The sequence below is a fragment of the Erythrolamprus reginae genome, chromosome 10, assembly GCF_031021105.1.
Source record: "Erythrolamprus reginae isolate rEryReg1 chromosome 10, rEryReg1.hap1, whole genome shotgun sequence".
NCBI classification, from domain to species: domain Eukaryota; kingdom Metazoa; phylum Chordata; class Lepidosauria; order Squamata; family Dipsadidae; genus Erythrolamprus; species Erythrolamprus reginae.
Window position 1 is genome coordinate 24,078,860 of NC_091959.1, and position 13,059 is coordinate 24,091,918.

Genomic DNA, 13,059 nt, shown 5'->3' on the forward strand with positions numbered 1-13,059 from the left:
TAATCAGAGGACAACATAGCAAAGAAGATTATTTCTTTCAGCCCTAACCAGGTTCTAACAATGTCCCCAGCTCTTACCGGCTTGCAATCTCTTTCATTGTTACTCTCTCCAAATAAGTTTATTTTAAAGCCAGGGGATAAAATAATGTACTGAAACTGACCAGACTAAGGATGCTAGCCAGATGAATACCTGGTAAGCAGATTCTTTTCCCTATTTTCCTCCCCAAAACCTAACGTGTTTTATACTCTGAAAAATACAGTAGCTTCTGTACATGAAAGGAGGGCACTATCTCACCCATCTTTATGTAGCTGCCTTGTATCCTGGGGCTGCTTGAGGTTTTCACTTCACTGTATATAGAAGAGGGGACTGATGGACAGCCTACTCCCTCCTTTAATCAGAAGCCATGGAAAGCAGGAGAATCTGCCAACCCTGATTAATTCTATGGATCCTCCACTCTTACATTTAGGATATGATTCAACTTTAAATGTGACCTTCTGTACAAATCGCATGTGCAGATCACATTACTGCAGCCTTTCCGGCATAATTGAAGCCTGATTTTGGTGGCTTGTTTATTTTCACCCAACTCTGATCAATGTGCCTTTGTCAGCAGAAGCTTGCACAACTTAACTGGAAAAGGGAGGGCATAAATAACTCGAGGAAAGGAAGAACCGGTGATACTCAGTTGCCAGCTGCAGTGGAGTCAACACAGAATTGCAGATGTTCTCATTACAGGGGTAGTTGACTTGCCAAGTTCTGTGTTGTTGCTTAAGTTAACCACAGCATAGGAGTCTAGCGTGGCAGAGCAACTAATGTATTTCAGCAATTTGCTTTTCATCAAGACAATTTGTGGGGGCCTTTGGCCGAATGAGGTGGCTAATCTTTCCATCCTCTGGGTTAGGAACCTTCTCTCCTCTCCAAAGCCAAAAATAATACTAATAATAATAATATTGCACCTTCTAGCTACCTCTTTGAAATGCAGCCTAGGCTGGCCTGCTATTAACCAGAATAGATTTGTCTCGCCAAAAATATCGCCCTCTTACCATATTTTCCAGAGTTTAAGACGCACCAGAGTATAAGACACACCCTAGTTTTGGGGGAGGAAAATAGGGAAAAGAATCTGCTTACCAGGTATTCATCTGGCTAGCATCCTTAATCTGGTCAGCTTTAGCATTGTTTTATTCCCTGGTTAGGGCTTTAAAAAAAAACCTCAGGAAAAAAACATTATTCGGAAAGAGTAACAATGAAAGAACTTGCAAGCCACTAAGAGCTGGGAACATCATTAATATCACCTTGAAAGAATTATTTGCAGCAAGTTAGAGCAATGAAAAAACCCTGCAATGACTTAGAGCTTGGAACACATTCTTTGCAGAGAGAAACAATGAAAGAGCCTGCAAAGTTAGAGCTGGGAAGATCATTAGCAGCTAGTTAGGGCTGGGGGAAAAAAAAGCTACATTCAGAGCATAAAACACACCCAAATTATCAGCTTCTTTTAGGGAGGAAAAAGGTGCGTCTTATACTCTGAAAAATACGGTAATTTGATGAATCCGGAATGGGTAACCTTGTCCAATCTACATTTTGAAATCTTTGCAAGCCACTCCACCAACAGGTAACATTGAAAGTGAGCAGTATCCTGACATAATGTAAAGCTGTTTTGACATGATTTGAAGTGTAGCCTAGGTTGGCTTGCTGCTAACCAGAATAGATTTGTTATAATGGAACTGGAAAAGGTGCAAAAAAAGGGCAACAAGTATGACCAAGGAAATGGAGCCCCTCCCTTATGATACCAGGTTGCAACACCTTGATCTCTTCAGCCTTGAAAGACGGCATTTAAGGGATGACTTGATCGAAGTGTATAAAATCATGCATGGGATAGAAAAGGTGGATAGAGAAAAGTTCCTTTCTCTATCACACAATACTAGGATGAGGGGGCACTTCCTAAAGCTCATAGGTAAGAAAGCAAGGACAAATAAAGGGAATTATTTCTTCACCCAGAGGGTCCTTGGTTGATGGAATTCCCTTCCAGAAGAGGTCGTGACAGCTGTCAGCCTGGATAGCTTCAAGGCAGAATTGGAGAGATTCATGGATGCCAAGTGTATTGGTGGTTATTGAAACGGATGTCCTTGTTCTGCCTCTATGTTGGTTGAGGCAGACAGGGTTCCCTTGGGTCCCATTTGTTGGGGGTCAGGGGAAAGGGAGGGTCTTGCCTTCTCTTTCTGCTCAAGATCCCCATGGACAATTGGTGGGCCACTGTGTGACACAGAATGCTGGATTCGATGGGCTTTGGCCCGATTCAGCATGGCTCTTCTTAGGTTCTTATGTCTCACCAAAAAAATATTGGCATCTGAATTTGATGATTTTGGAACGGGTAGCATTGTCCAATCTACTACCTTATGAAACTTTTGCCAGCCACTCCACCAACTCCAAGAAGAGAGTTCTTGGACAGCGAGCAGAATCTTGACATAACCAAAAGCTGTTTTTTGACACAAGTGTCTCTTCTTCTAGCAACTTCAGTCAATAGCCTAACTGAATCTTTACCAGTTCAATGCACTGACGGCAGCATTCAGGACGTTCCTTCAACTCTAGATTCTACACCTGTACCAGCTACACAGCTAAGGTAATATTACTACGATGCTGCTAGACATTTGGTGAATGTTTGTTTGTTGAAGTTCTGATCTGCAAACTGGGCGTTTCAGGGTGACCTTCATATTTATTAATTGGTCCCCATAGACTCTTCCTTGTCTGTACCATTTTAGTATGTTTGCTATCCAGAATCGCTTGTTGAGATGGATGGCCATAGAAATCAGCAATAGCACTTAGACTTACAGGGGGTGGACAAAAAAATGGAAACACCTTGCAGCTCTTCCGTGGAATCCAGATTAGTGAAGCTCCCTTCGAATAGTTTTTCTGGAATCTGGGTTCTGTACGTGTCTATTGAGCTCTGCAATGATTTTAGGAGCTGCGGTCTTGCGATCCGCTCTAACAATTCGCTTTAGAGTCCGACGGTCTTTCTCAGACAACTTCGACTTTCGACCAGACCTGTGCTTGGCTGAGGACGTTTTCCCTTCTCTTTCAAAAGCTGTCATTACTTTTGGGACATTACCTCTTGAAACCCCAAACATTCAGGCACTTTCTGTTACACTAGTGCCTGCCATTCGAACACCAACAATTTGGCCTCTTTGAAAGTCTGAGAGGTCTGCAATTTCTAGAAGGTTATAACCAATTTCCATAAATTTCTGTTAAAAAAGTAGTTTAAAAACATATCAACTAACAGAATTAAAAAAAAACATTAAAATATGTCAAGTTTTGATTGATTTGAATATGTTCAAACATTAAGATACCAAAAAGTCAAGTGTTTCTATTTTTTTTGTCCACCCCCTGTATATACCGCTTCACAGTGTTGTTTAGCTCTCTTTAAGCAGTTTACAGAGTCAGTCTCTTGCCCCCAACAATCTGTGTCCTCATTTTACCCACCTCAGAAGGATGGAAGGTTGAGTCAACCTTGAGCTGGCTAAGAATGAAACTCCTGCCAATATGAGCAGAGTTAGCCTACAATATTGCATTGAAACGACAGGGAAGGAGGGAGGAAGGGAGGTGGGGAGGGAAGGGGTAAGGAAGGAGGGAAGGAAGGAAGGAAGGAAGGAAGGAAGGAAGGAAGGAAGGAAGAGCACTTAGATTTATATACCACTTCATAGTGCTTTACAGCCCTCACTAAGCGGCTTACAGAGTCAGCCTCTTGCCCCCAACAATTTGGGTACTCATTTTACCCACCTCAGAAGGATGAAAGGCTGAGTCAACCTTGAGTCTGGTGAGATTTGAACTGCCAAATTGCAGACAGGCCATCGACAGGCAGCAGAAGTAGCCTGCAGTACTGCACTCTAACCACTGCGCCACCATGGCTCATCTTATAAATATTATTTACGTAGGAGTATTATTAAAGCAGGAGTGGGGTGGTTCTTACTCTACCTGTCCATAATGTTTAATAATGACTAAGCAATGGGGCAGTATCATGCTTTGAACTTTAGTTGGGATGAGTGGATTTGCAAAGTCAGTTTGGCGTAGGAATTTTGATGCTGCATAGAGACTGGGATGCCATGACTTTTTAAGGCCTGCCTTAGGCACGAAAGCCAGCTGGGTAACTTTAGACCAGCCAACCTAACCCAACTCTCAGGGAGGTTGTAGGGAAATGAGAACAAGTATTATGTTCACCTCCTTGAGCTGTACAAAATAAAAAGGCGGGATGCAAACCTGATGATTTTTTAAAAATATGCACAGGCTCTATCTGTGGAAACAAGCAAACCTATTTCTTCTTTAATAAATAAATTTAGGAAATTTACAAACCATCCCATTCCCAGCAACCCTTCATCCAAGCATTTTGCTGACCCCAGGAAGGATCAGATGAAGCTTTGCACCTAAAAAGCTTTGTGGTTGATATCTTAGCTTTCTTTATGTCCTTTCCATATGCACTGTAGCAATAGAAACATCACTTAGTCAGATATACGGCTCCGTAAGCAGTGGTTCTCAACCTTTCTAATATCGCAACCCCTTAATACAGTTCTTCATGTTGTGGTGACCCCCAACCTTAAGTCTAGCGCCAATTCTCCCAACAGAGCTTTAAGCTGATTGGCAGGAAGGTCAGAGGGACACCCCCACTGTAAACACCTGATTGGTTGGATTGTAAAAAATATGTTCCAAGGTGCCAGAATAGAAGCTTTAGTTCCTAACACTGTGGGAAATTTGTCTTTTCCCCTGGTCTTAGGCGACCCCTGTGAAACGGTCATTCAACCCCGAAAGAGGTCCCGACCCCCAGGTTGAGAACCACTGCCGTAGAGCTTTATAGCTCTCTCTAAGCAGTTTACCGAGTCAACATATTGTCCCCAACAGTCTGGGTTCTCATTTTACTGTCCTCAAAAAGACGGAAGGCTGATTCAACCTTAAGCTTGTTAGGATCAAACTCTAGGCTGTGGGCGGAGTTTGCCTGCAATACTGCATTCTAAGCACTGCGCTAAGCAGGGCGCATTTAATTTGCCTTGCATTGTTGAGCGTTTATGGGGTTCTCATCCTTCTGCCCCATTTGGATGATCCTGCCATTCTTCTGTCTAGCGATTCTGCAGACAGAGGGCAGGGGTCCTCCTCCTCCTCGTCCTGTCTTCACGATCAGAACTACAGGGGGTTGGACGGTTTGATTGATCAATACATTGGGCTTTTAGGTGTAGTTTTTTAATGTATTAGATTTGTCTTGCACGCTTTGTTTCTATATTTATTCTGTGAGCTGCCCCAAGTTTTCGGAGAAGGGTGGCATACAAATCTAATTAATAATAATAATAATGATGATGATGATGATGATGACGCTGATGATGATGATGCAACCTTTTGAATACCTCTGGGACCGCCTTCTGCCATACGAATCCCAGCGACCGATTAGGTCCCACAGAGTTGGCCTTTTCTGGGTCCCGTCGACAAAACCATGTCGTCTGGCGGGACCCAGGCGAAGAACCTTCTCTGTGGTGGCCCCGGCCCTCTGGAATCAACTCTCCCCGGACATTAGGACTGCCCCCACCCTCCTTGCCTTTCGCAAACTCTTGAAAACCCATCTATGTCGCCAGGTATGGGGAAATTGACATACCCCTAGCTGTTCCGATTTATGTATGGTTTGTCTGGATTGTATGATTGTATTTTTATAAGGGTTTTTTAATTGTTTTTTAATATTGGATTTGTATATTGCTTGTTGTGAGCCACTCCGAGTCCTCAGAGGGGGCAGCAAACAAATCTAATATATTATTATTATTATTATTATTATTATTATTATTAATAATTGTTGTTGTTGTTGTTGTTGTTATTATTATTATTATTTTGTGAAGGAAGCTAGACTGAAACACTAGCTGGCTTGGTGAACTTCATGGTTGAGAAGGAGTTTGAATTCCAATCTCTGTGATGCATAACCTCAACACCCACCCAATCCCCCGAATACATTTTTAATAAACAATTGACATTAATACATAATGACAGCAGTCTTCCAATAATTGAGGGGCTGCCACAGAGAGGAGGGGGGGTGGGGTCAGGCTGTTTTCCAAAGCACCAGAAAGCCAGACAAGGAACAACGGGTGGAAGCTGACCAAAAAGAGATTGAACCTCGAAACAAGGGGGAACTTTCTGACGGGGAGAGCGATCAACCAGTGGAACGGCTTGCCTGCGGAGGTTGTGAATGCTCCAACACTAGAGACTTTCAAGAGGAGATTGGACTGCCGTTTGTCTGGGGTGGTGTAGGGTTCCTACTTGAGCAGGGGGTTGGACTAGATGACCTACAAGGTCCCTTCCAACTCTAATAATAAATATCTAGATAAATAGATCTTAGTAGATTTATCTAGGACTTATCCTACTGAAATGGGACAATATGCCACAGCCAACTCATTGCAACCAACTCGCCATGGTCAACTCCCCCGGGGACAATGTTATTTAATTATTTAAAATAAATTTAAAAATGCTTTCATTGTTGGCATTCACCTTTCATTCTCTCCCTCCTTTTGCATCCTTTAATTATTCTGTTTCTTTGATATTAGTGTAATTGTTCCCCTGCAGCCAGTTAGTCACGGTGAGTTGGCCGTTGTATATCGTCATAAACCCTTTTCCTACATAGCGGAAAATGGTCTCAGTTTCTAAAGCAACCTTTTCTTCTCTCCCAGCCCCGTATCCAGCCCATCGTCCCTTTTAGCAGAATCTGTGGCAACATGTGAAGTGGAAAGTTCAGACATCATGGATAAACCTCAAGGAGAAGACGTACAAGGTTAGCACGAAGGGGCCTTGGGATGCCTTTGGATTCTCTTTTCATATATATTGTAATTCGACATACACAAAAATGTAACCCTTCCCTGGTACAGAGCTGAAGGGATTGGATACTGTAGCCTAGAGGTTAATACTCTGCCTTGCAAGGCAAAGGCTGCAAATTCAAGTCCCAGTGAGGATATGGCTAGCTGATGAGGCCAGAATAAGGCCGAAATAGATCTATCCTAGTCTCCCTTAATTTTCAAATTCAGCAAAAACATGTATGTATATATATATCTCTACACCAGTGTTCTCAACCTTGGCCGTTTGAAGATGTGTGGACTTCAACTCCCAGAATTCCCCAGCCAGCGTTGCTGGCTGGGGAATTCTGGAAGTTGAAGTCCGCACATCTTCAAACGGCCAAGGTTGAGAAACACTGATCTACACATACATATATACATATACATATGTGCATTCTATTTCCCCCTCATTCAATTGCGCACTTTGCCCCAAAGGCAAGAAAAGGAAACTTTTTGTTCACTCGCTTTATGACTGGCTGTCGGATCATTCTGCAATGCTGCTTGTGCAAAAACTGCCACCAGCAGAACTGAACAAAGGTGTAGAGTTCAGAGTTGTGGTAAGGAGTGTCCTTCTGGAATTGCCATAATAGTGCTCTGCACCACAGGCACAGGATGTGGAGACTCTAGAAAGGGTGCAGAGAAGAGCAACAAAGAGGATTAGGGGACTGGAGGCTAAAACATAGGAAGAACGGTTGCAGGAACTGGGCACGGCTAGTTTAATAAAAAGAAGGACCAGGGGAGACATGATAGCAGTCTTCCAATATCTCAGGGGTTGCCATAAAGAAGAGGGAGTGAAGCACCTGAGGGTAGAACAAGAAGCAATGGATGGAAACTAAACAAGGAGAGAAGCAACTTAGAACTAAGGAGAAATTTCCTGACAGTCAGAACAATTGATCCGTGGAACAGAAGTTGCCTCCAGAAGTTGTGAATGCTCCAACGCTGCAAGTTTTTAAAAAGAGGTTGGATAACCATTTGTCTGCAGTAGTGTAGGGTTAGGGGGTTGGACTTGACGACCTCCAAGGTCCCTTCCAAATCTTGTTGTTGTTGTTGTTATTAGGTTCACACCTCCTGGGCCACAGTCCACTACCAGGGTTAGTGACCTATTCAGAATTGGACTGTATACAGCTAAATTGGAGTGCATACAGCTAAACTTGTGAAAACAGCAGGTTGGCAGGCACTCACATACGTGCCGGACCGCCATTCACACAAGGGTCGCGTGCACATACGTACATGTGTGCTGGCCCACTGCTCATATGGCTCAATACCCCCCACTTTGCCCCCCAGCCAGGCTGCCATGTCAAAAATGTGGGATTGCTGCTCTATACTAAAGAGCATTTGAATATCTTTCTGATTTTAGTCCCAGAAGGCAATATTATTGCATCTGGGTTGTTTTTAATGGGTTTTTCCCCCCCTCCGGAGTAATTTTCTTTTGACAGAATGTGACACTGGTTATCTATGAAGTTATAGTAACAAGAAGTAAATAGCAGCATTTGAGCTCATTTGGTCTAATGATGAAGGGACCAGTCTAGAAAGCATGGAAACCATGAGTTCCTGTGTTGCCTTAGCCATGAAAGCCAACTGGGTTGCTTTGGGCCAGTTATTCTCTCTCAATCCAACTAATCTCAGAGAGATTGTAGTATTGTGGGGAAAATAGGAGGAGGAAGGTATGTTGGATATGTTTGCTGCCTTGAGTTATTTGTGGAAGGAAGGAAGGAAGGAAGGAAGGAAGGAAGGAAGGAAGGAAGGAAGGAAGGAAGGAAAGAAATAGAAAGAAGGAAAGAAGGAATGAGAAAGAAAATGAATGAATGGCATTTTTTCCCCAGTGAACAGGCTTTGTGACCAAAAGCAACATAGGTTTAGATTTTGCCAAAGTTAATAGTTGAACAACTACTTCTGGTCAGGGGTTGATGGCCTAGAGTTGGTGGGGCTCCAGTTTTCAGTCTTCTGGTGGCTGAGAAGTATGGTGACTATTTATTTATTTATTATCCTTCTTTATAAAGGCAAGTCCTTTATTTCAGAAAGCTAAAGTCCTTTAGAATTATTTACTTTTTCAAAAGCTCACTTTTATCCTTTATTTTCGTCATTTAACTTTTCGAATAAAAGCGCTGTCACTTTCTTCGTAGAAATCTTTCAATACTTGCTGCCTTTTTAAGCTTTTAAAATATTTTTATTGGAACCTGTGTTTCTCTATTGTTTTTTCTTATATGTATAAAGATGTTATATTTTTACATCTTTATATGTATAAAAAATATTTTTCTATAAATATAATAATAATAATAATAATAATAATAATAATAATAATAATAATAATAATAATAATTTATTAGATTTGTATGCCGCCCCTCTCCGAAGACTCAGGGCGGCTCACAACAATAAATGACAGATAGAGACTGCATTTTCCCCCTTCTGACAATGTAATCTGACTATGTGGTGGCAGTTCTCTTCTGACTGTTTGGAGGCTCTAGCCGTACATTTCTTCTACCGTCTTTCCCCGAAAATAAGCCCTCCCCAAAAATATTTAAACACCTGCACAGGTGGTCCCCACCATTTCCTCTGCTGTCCGGGAGACAGATGGAAATCGGGTAAGACAGCAAGAGGAGCCCTGTCTTGGTCCATGCGCCCCAAAATAATAAAAAACCCTCAAAAATAAGGCCAAGCGCTTATTTCGGGGTTCAAAAAATATGAGAACAGGATCTTATTTTTACGAAAATACGGCATTAGTATGATGAGTGTGATGTGTCAATATGTGGAATAGAGGTAAACTGATGAGACAGAAATTTGTCTTCAGTTCCAATATTCGTAATTCATGGGAACTGATTTAGGAAAACAGCATATTTTATAAGAACCTAAGAAGAGCCAGGCTGAATCAGGCCAAAGCCCATCGAGTCCAGCATTCTGTGTCACACAGTGGCCCACCAATTGTCCCTAGGGATCTTGAGCAGAAAGAGAAGGCAACCCCCCCTTTCCTCTGACCCCCAACAAATGGGACTCAGGGGAATCCTGCCTGCCTCAACCAACATGGACATCCGTTTCAATAACCACCGATACACTTGGCATCCATGAATGTGTCTAATCCTGCCTTGAAGCTATCAAGGCTGACAGCTGTCACGACCTCTTCTGGAAGTGAATTCCATAAACCAACAACCCTCTGAGTGAAGAAATATCTCCCTTGATTTGTCCTCACTTTCTTACCTATGAGCTTTATGGAGTGCCCCCTCGTTCTAGTATTGTGTGATAGAGAAAAGAATTTTTCTCTATCCATTATTTCTATCCCATGCATGATTTTATACACTTCGATCAAGTCACCCCTTAAACACTGTCTTTCAAGGCTGAAGAGACCAAGGCGTTGCAACCTGGTTTCATAAGGGAGGGGCTCCATTTCCTTGATTATTCTTGTGAAGAAGGAATGCTTGGAGCTCTCTACTTTCCCATTGGGTGGGATAGTGAGTAAGACAGTTTGGTGATGTCAAAGGGAAATGATCACTTTCATCTCAAACGAAGCCATGATTTCTTGGGCCAGAATATCTCCGAGATCGCCTCCTGCCGCACGAATCCCAGCGACCGATTAGGTCCCACAGAGTGGGCCTTCTCCGGGTCCCGTCAACTAAACAATGTCGGTTGGCGGGCCCCAGGGGAAGAGCCTTCTCTGTGGCGGCACCGGCTCTCTGGAACCAACTCCCCCCGGAGATTAGAACTGCCCCTACTCTTCCTGCCTTCCGTAAACTCCTCAAAACCCACCTTTGACGTCAGGCATGGGGGAATTGAAACATCTCCCCCTGGGCATGTTTAATTTATACATGGTATGCTTGTGTGTGTGTCTGTTAGTTAGTATATGGGGTTTTTTAAAGCTTTAAATATTTTTAACTGATTGGATTATTTATGATTTGTACTACTTGCTGTGAGCCGCCCTGAGTCTTCGGAGAGGGGCGGCATACAAATCCAAATAATAAATAATAAATAAATAAATAAAAGGGAGGGAGGGAAATGTGTTTATTATTTATTAATTGGATTTATATGCTGCCTCTCTCCAAGGACTTGGGGCAGCTTACAACATATCAAAACAATATACACTGCTGAAAGAAAAAAAAAGGAACACTCAAAGAACACATCCTAGATCTGAATGAATGAAATATTCTCATTGAATACTTTGTTCTGTACAAACGTGAATGTGCAACACAGCAGGTGAAATTGATTGTCAATCAGTGTTTCTTCCTAAGTGGACAGTTGGATTTCACAGAAGTTTGATTTACATGGAAGTTATATTGTGTTGTTTAAGTGTTCCCTTTATTTTTTGGATCAATGTACAATATACATATCTAAAAATCCAATTAATTTGGGTAAAACTTTTTTAAAAATCTTAATAACATTTAAAAATCACTCATTCCCATTTGAACAGCAAAACATACCTACACTCATCAGCCAGGGGGCTAGAGTCTAATGGCCCCAAGCCATTAGAAATGTCCAAATTGAAGGCTTCCCAACATCTGTAGGGAACTAGTTGATACAGGAACAGCGACATACCATATTTTTTTGGAGTATAAGACGCTTTGGGGGAGGAAAATAGGAGGGGGGCGTCTATCTACCAGGTATTCATCTGGCTGGCATCCTTTGTCCGGTCAGCTTTAGCGCATTATTTAATCCCCTGGTTAGAGCTTTAAAAAACCTTATTCAGAGGCAATAAGAGTGAAAACAAGCCTCCAAAGATTTAGGGCTGGAAAAAAACCTATTCGGAGTAGCAATGAAAAATATCCTGCAAACTGGGAAAATCATTAGCACCTCACTTAGGTCTGAAAAAACCTTTTTTGGGGGGGAGTAGCAATGAAAACAAGCCTGCAAGCCAGGAAGTTAGCTAGCACCTGGCTTGCAGGCTTGTTTTCATTGCTACTTCCCCCAAAGTTTCAGCCTCTTTCGGGGGCCGAAAAGTTGTGTCTTATACTCTATGTTTTTCCTTGACACCACTTTGGATTCTTATGAAATGGAATATTTGCTACCTGGAACCCTTTTGGAGAGAACGTCTTGATAGTTTAAAACGTTGATCAACGGGATCAGATCTGAACAATTCTTGGATAGCAAACTAGATTGGGCAGTTTATAAACATGGTAGAACAGTGGTTCTCAACCTGGGGGTCGGGACCCCTTTGGGGGGTCGAACGACCATTTCACAGGGGTTACCTGTGAAAGTTTCCCATGGTGTTAGGAACTAATTCTAGCGCCTTGGAACATATTTTTACAATCCGGCCAATCAGGCGTTTACAGTGGAGGTGTCCCACTGACCTTTCTGCCAATCAGCTTAAAGCTCTGTTGGGAGAATTGGTACTAGGCTTATGTCTGGGAGCCACCACAACATGGGGAACTGTATTAAGGGGTCGTGGCATTAGAAAGGTTGAGAACCGTAGAAGAAGAAAATTTAATTCAATTTAATTTATTTGATTTCTATGTCGCTCAATTCCAGTGGGACTCACTAAATAAACATGGTAGAAGAAGACAGTGCCCAATCATAGAAACACGGTTTTATGCTTTGGGGTCCATTGGAGTTGGGCAACTAATAAATCAAACAAATAAATAATCAGTAGGTGTCAACCTTGACTCAAAAGCAGGAGTTCCCAAAATTGGCAAATTTTAAGACTTGTGGACTTCAACTCCCATAATTTTTTCAGCCAGCTATGCTGGGAGTTGGAGTCCATAAGTCTTAAAATTTGCCAACGGTATCCTTATCTTGTATACCTTGTTGCTTAACAGTTTCAGTCTAGCTTTGATGTAGGAATATGTAGATTTGTTATCTTACGCAGTTTTATCTTCCAAGAGGATTCCCAACAATTAAAAGCACCTGTCCTTCAGTCAGGTGCATTCTTCTACAGCCCTCAACTTACGACACTTCATTTAGTGACCACTAGAACTTAACAACAGCACTGACAAAACAGCACTTACGACCGTTTTTAAAAAAAATACTTAACAACCGTTGCAGCATCTCCATTGATGATGAGATCAAAACTTGGACAGTTGGCAACTGACTAGTACATACGACAGTTGCACTATCCCGGATCCCCTTTGGTGACTTTCTGACAAGACAAATCAATGGGGGAAGCCCGATTCGCTTAACAACCATGTTACTAATGTGACAACTGCATCAATTCACTTAACAACAATGGCAAGAGAGTCGTAAAATGGGGGAAAGTCTCACTTAACGTTCTCACTTAAAAATGGAAAATTCAGGGATCTGC

General features: G+C 42.2%; 1 protein-coding gene across 7 annotated transcripts in view; it reads left to right on the plus strand.

Moving 5' to 3' along the window:
* Window positions 1–13,059, plus strand: part of ZFAND6 (zinc finger AN1-type containing 6) — an 80,553-nt gene that overhangs the window by 51,660 nt on the left and 15,834 nt on the right. For all 7 annotated transcript variants that reach the window (XM_070763001.1, XM_070762996.1, XM_070763000.1 and 4 more), the window contains exons 3-4: window positions 2,503–2,614; window positions 6,681–6,781. In XM_070763001.1, the coding sequence (XP_070619102.1) occupies window positions 2,503–2,614; window positions 6,681–6,781 (213 nt within the window). The remainder of the gene's footprint in view (window positions 1–2,502; window positions 2,615–6,680; window positions 6,782–13,059) is intronic.